We start from the raw sequence: 5,479 nt of genomic DNA, 5'->3' as shown, positions 1-5,479 counted from the left end.
TAATACGAATGTTCTGTAATTACTATTCCTATATTTTTTTTTGGTTTTTTTTTTTGGTAAGAATATTGTATTTTGCTTTTAAGTTTAAGTCAACCTATTTGGATTCTCCTCTGGCTTCTTTTTTTGCACCAAATAAATCCTTTGACTGACCTGTTTGTTTAATTTCAACAAACTTTGACTCACGTTTCCCTATACTTTTCTTTGTTAATACTTTTAAATTTTTGATATAAGATAAGAATTAACAAATTTATTAGAAGTTCAATGCGATTCGTTTCATATTTTTGCACTTGAGATATATATAACGGAATTTCTCATTTTGGTTACTTTCTTCATCACCACAGAATTTTCCAAAGCTGACTAAAAATCATATAATTTAATTAGAGCAAGATTATAGGGGTATCTTACATCCCTATTTTTTCTTTAAAAAATATCTTATATAAATACTTATGGGTGTAAAATCTATATATATAAAGTTAGTTTTTTCTCTCTTCTCATGATGCCACATAAGCATCCACATAAGCCACATTTTTGTTGTACATTAAAATAAATTTAAAACATTTCATTTAGTGCATATTTATGTTACTTATTTAATTAATAGAAAGTTTATATAAATAAAAATAAATTATGTAAAAAAATGAAATGTTAAAATAAGAAAAACAATACTTTATTTTTTTATTAGTGGTAATAATATAATTCAACTTTCATTTTAAATTGATCATAATTTAATATTTTAAATATGTTACTGAGTTTTAGAATGAAAGTAAAAATTTATGGTAGACTAAAACAACATTTATGTAATTGTATATATAAAATTATAAACAGGAAAAATAAAATGAAAGTGAAATATTAGTTTATAACATGATCAAAAAGAAAAAAATGATATTTCATAAATTGAATCAAATGCTTTTAATCCAAATTTGAGTATTGAAAGATAATAATTAAAGAGAAAATAATTATAATATTTTTTGAAAATCAATTCGTAATATAATAAAATATCACAATATGAATAAAAACTCAACGAAACAAAATTATAAACCTCCCGCGCGGAGCGCGGGTCAACTGCTAGTATCCCTATAATTTTGACCTAAAGGTCTCTTAGTCCGCCTAAATTATTATATATATTTTTTTTGCTAAAGCAGTAAATATTCATATATATAAAAAAAAGAGTTTGGTTTCTTGGCAATAAAAGGTAAAAAGAAGGAAGCAAAAGATCAACACAAAGCTAACAATCGAGCAGATACCAGAGAGGAGAGATTTGCATGCCCCAGTCTAGGTCGCGTTGGCAGCCTATCTAGGTGGCAAATCCACATGGTGAAAGCATTCTTTGGAGTAGCCCCTTTGAACCAGATGGATTGAGCCCAGCTCTTGAGATCTTCCCTCTGCCTTACAGCTTATAGTAGTCCCGTTTCCCACTTTGCATCTCAGGAATCTCTCTGCTAGAGGCCTTAAACGTAGTAAACTTCTCCAATTCCAAGAGTCATTGGTCCCCTCATTTAAAAGCTAGAAACTCGTATAACTGTTTTCTAGGAACTCTTTTTGTGACATAGTATTTGACTACATTTCTCCTACGGTTTAATTAGGCAGAATGTGTTGGAGTTGAATTCTTTGATTAAACCTGCAAAAGAGAAAACTCAAAATAATTTATTAGAAGAAGTAGAAGAAGAAGAGGAAGACAAGTGCTCTATGGAAGAAAAAGCAAAGAAGAAATGCTATATACAGATAAATGATATTATTGGAAAATTAAATTTAAAGAATAAATTTTGTTTGAGAATTAATGTGAATATATAGGATTTGATAATGTATATTTTAGTTTATAAATTTTCCACTTTTAAATACTTTCATTTTTTAAACCAATCGCAACCGTCCGCAATCGCAAACGCTTGCTGGAAGGTGCTTTTGAAATCCAGCGATTTCGAGCTATTTCGAGCGATTTGAAGCGATGCGGAGCATTTTCTACTATTGATACCAAACACTAACAATTGCAAACGCCCTCTAGTAACCGTTAGGAGTAAGAGCGGAAAAAACAATCAACACCTTAGTTTCATATTCATATCTAAAGAACCCTTCCCATAGGCTTTATCGTAAAAACCAAATAGAATCACAATCATAATTAAAAAAAAAATCCATCTTGGTTCTTGTTTTTCGTAGTTTGAAAGATATAAACATATTTGGTCAATACTTTGTGTGCAAAGTGCAAACTCAGCTCAACTTACCATATATGAATGCTCCTGTAGTATATTAGTTACTACTCTTATATTTTGGTTATGTTTTTAGTTCGTCAAGTTATAAAACAAATATGGATTCATCTTTGATTTGTTTTTTGATCACCCAAGTCAATGCTTTGACTATGGTTTTTTTTAACGGCTAATCGTATTTAATCCTTTTGGCTACTTTTTCTTTGATTCGGTTGATTCTTTCTTTTCATTGACCAATCATGATAATGTTCAATTCGAAACCCTATTCAACACAAGAATCATTATATCTTTTGTTTTATCTTCCTTCCTCATCAATGAATTGTCCAAAGCTGGCTAAAATTCATACCATGGTCTTAGAGTAAGTTACCATCTTTGTTATATTTGGTTCTGTTTGATAATTAATAAGTATATACTTAACAAAAAAAGAATTAATAAAATGATTAGCATGTCAATCAAGGCAGCTTGGTTGGTCTGGTCTAATTCAGATTTGTGTCCAGAGTTATAATATATTACTCACTTATTTTTGGACTTTAAATTTATTTATACAGATTAATAAGAATGTTCATATTTGATGGACAATTAGTTCATTCTTAAAAAACAATTGACCAAATATGTTTAACCATTATGATATGGATTAACTCAGATTAACTAATCTGCATATGAATAAAAAACCCATATTATTCTTATATTCTTAGTTCATTCTTTATGATATGAATTGACCATATATATCATAAAAATGTACTAAGATCATCTCTCCCTTTTGAGAAATGATGGAGATTTGCTCGAGATACAGTAAATCAACAATGACAATTATTTTATGTTTTGACTAGTTCAGTTTCTAAATGATACTCCCTCTGTTTCATTATAAGAAGGTTTTGGCACACCAAATAATAAAACATATAACTTACCATTTTTCTATAAAAACATCAACTAATATGAATTCAACCAATAAGAAAATATGATGTAAAATATAATTGCTCAAAAAATATTAATTTACTTTTCTTAATTAAAATTTCACATTCCAAGAAGAAAGTATTATTACATAAAATGACTATAGATTAATGAACTACCCAAAATAAAAGTATTTGTCAATATTTTTATACTACTAATTAATACTCCTTCTGTTTCATTATAAGTGATGTTTAAGGTTTTGGCACACTAAATAATAAAACATATAACTTACCCATTTTCCATAAAAACATTATTAACTAATATATATTCAACCAATAAGAAAATATAATGTAGAATATAATTAGTCAAAAAATATTAAGTACATTAAATTTTTGCATAGGAAATTGAAAACATCACTTATACTGAAACAAAAAAAATTGGCTAAAACATCACTTATAATGAGACAGAGGGAGTATTTAAGAAGATTGAATATTAATGTTTTCATAATTTTATATTTTAGAGAGAAGAACTCTATATGAATCTTAATTTTCATTTCCAACGTACATATGTAAGATTACTAAAGACAGGAGAATGAATCATTGACAAAATCAAACATGAGATTAATTAAGGACAACGAGAATTGTGGCCAGGTCCTCCAAAGTAGAAGTGCGGCTCTGAAAATAACGTTGTCTCCAGATTTGTAGAATAACAGTATTTTTCATCAGAGTACTCAGATTTATACTTGGGGTATTTTACAAACAAAGAATAGTCCTTGATCCTCATGTTTGTGTGGTAAGAAGCTTTTTGCCACGAGTCAGCTGCCATTCTTCCACTCCCCATTGAAGTTAATGTGTGTGGCTTCCTCCGCAAGTTAGGGCTATGGACTTCCCCACCCCACTGCACAGCGGTTGCGCTATGTTTGAGGTAGCCAAAGAGTGACGCGGGCCAATAACCTATCACGTTGTTTGCGCAAGTCAGCCACCAATTCCTTGTGTTTAGATCCTGCAAGAAACCGTTAATGATTTAGGCCTTTTACACTAGAGAGGATACATGTCAGGTTTAAAACATTTCCCTAAACGCCAGTTCTTGGGGCATTAACCAAATCATATACAAAAATAAGAATCTTGGAGGATGATTAGTAATATGTGCTCGAAAACGTTACCATCATAATGCTGGCGGTGAAGTAATATTGTTTTTGCGAGACATGCGAAACGGGTTCTATTGCTGCACCTAACGCAATCTTGGGAGATATTTGCACAAAACCGGAGCATAAGTGGTTGAAGCACCCTGTTTGACCGTATCCATCGCTCTGCGAATCCAAATAGAAAGACTAGTTATAAACCCCTAGGATGTTATAAGTTCAGTAGCCGTGTAATTACTGATGTCACTTACAGTCCAGTAGATGAAGAGACGTGTGCTTAAGTCGCCAAAAACGTTTGGATTCACCTGAAATAGGTTTATGGCGATCGATTTATGATTTACTTGGTATACAAGATATAATAATACACTTCTAGGGATAGAAATTGTACGTACCGCCCAACCAGCTTCTACGCTTTCAAATGCATCGGAGAGTCCAGCAAGAAGCCATATCTGACCAGAGCTATAATCTTTAGCCTCAACCAATGGAGGATTCCAAACATTTATATCGGATCTAGCGCCAAGATAATTGAACCCTAGGGCGACAAGGACTGCCTCCTATATAATCAGCAAGCAATAAGTATCTCTAGTTATAAAGAAAAACACTTTTTGCTCTTACGAAATAGCTTTTTTATGGAAGTAGCTTGAACTTGATATAAGCTTTAAAAAGTTCAGAAACTGAAGACAATGATGCAACGTACCGATATGGATATTGGGCGTGGATATTTTACGTTTTCAGCAGTTATATTGAAATTGCCCTTGTGCTGAAGTGCGTTGTCGAGAAAACTATACGTACGACGAGCTTTTTTACCAAAACGAGACGGTGAAGAGGCTCTTCTTATGTCTTCTCGGCTAACCCTACGAACCGGTATTGTCCCATCCGGACAGTCTCCAGATTTGGTCCAAATCTGAGATGTTATCTGTTCATCGAAACGGTTGTTTTGAATAGTGGTTGTCTTTGCCTCAAACTCCATACTCGGTTTCATCTGCATGCATAAATGTAATATGGGCAAATATTATAAAACTGTACCGTACTTAGGTTGTTCAAAACAAAATTTAACTTGTAAGTAATTTGAATTTGTTTTTACCTGAATCTTGTGGTTCTTTAAAGCGGGATGATCAAAGGCATGTTGTTTGTAGATATCGATACAATCTATTATATCTCCATCTTCACTCTACAAATTATGTACAATCGACTTAGGAACTCATCATCAACCAAAAACGAAATACAAAAAATGTTGTTATATATATATATA

The 5,479-nt window shown here is 31.4% G+C and overlaps 1 protein-coding gene across 1 annotated transcript; it reads right to left on the bottom strand.

Moving 5' to 3' along the window:
- Window positions 1-3,682: 3,682 nt before the first annotated feature.
- Window positions 3,683-5,398, bottom strand: LOC17874251 (the record flags this gene model as incomplete). Its single annotated transcript, XM_023780844.1, has 6 exons — window positions 3,683-4,088; window positions 4,249-4,395; window positions 4,479-4,532; window positions 4,620-4,781; window positions 4,925-5,209; window positions 5,312-5,398. Coding segments are annotated over 6 exons (1,113 nt in total), but the record flags the coding sequence as incomplete, so codon positions are not given.
- Window positions 5,399-5,479: the final 81 nt, after the last annotated feature.

This window comes from Capsella rubella, unplaced genomic scaffold, assembly GCF_000375325.1.
Source record: "Capsella rubella cultivar Monte Gargano unplaced genomic scaffold, Caprub1_0 scaffold_192, whole genome shotgun sequence".
Taxonomy (NCBI): domain Eukaryota; kingdom Viridiplantae; phylum Streptophyta; class Magnoliopsida; order Brassicales; family Brassicaceae; genus Capsella; species Capsella rubella.
The sequence above is the reverse complement of the archived record's forward strand: the minus strand, read 5'-3'. Positions and strand labels throughout refer to the sequence as shown.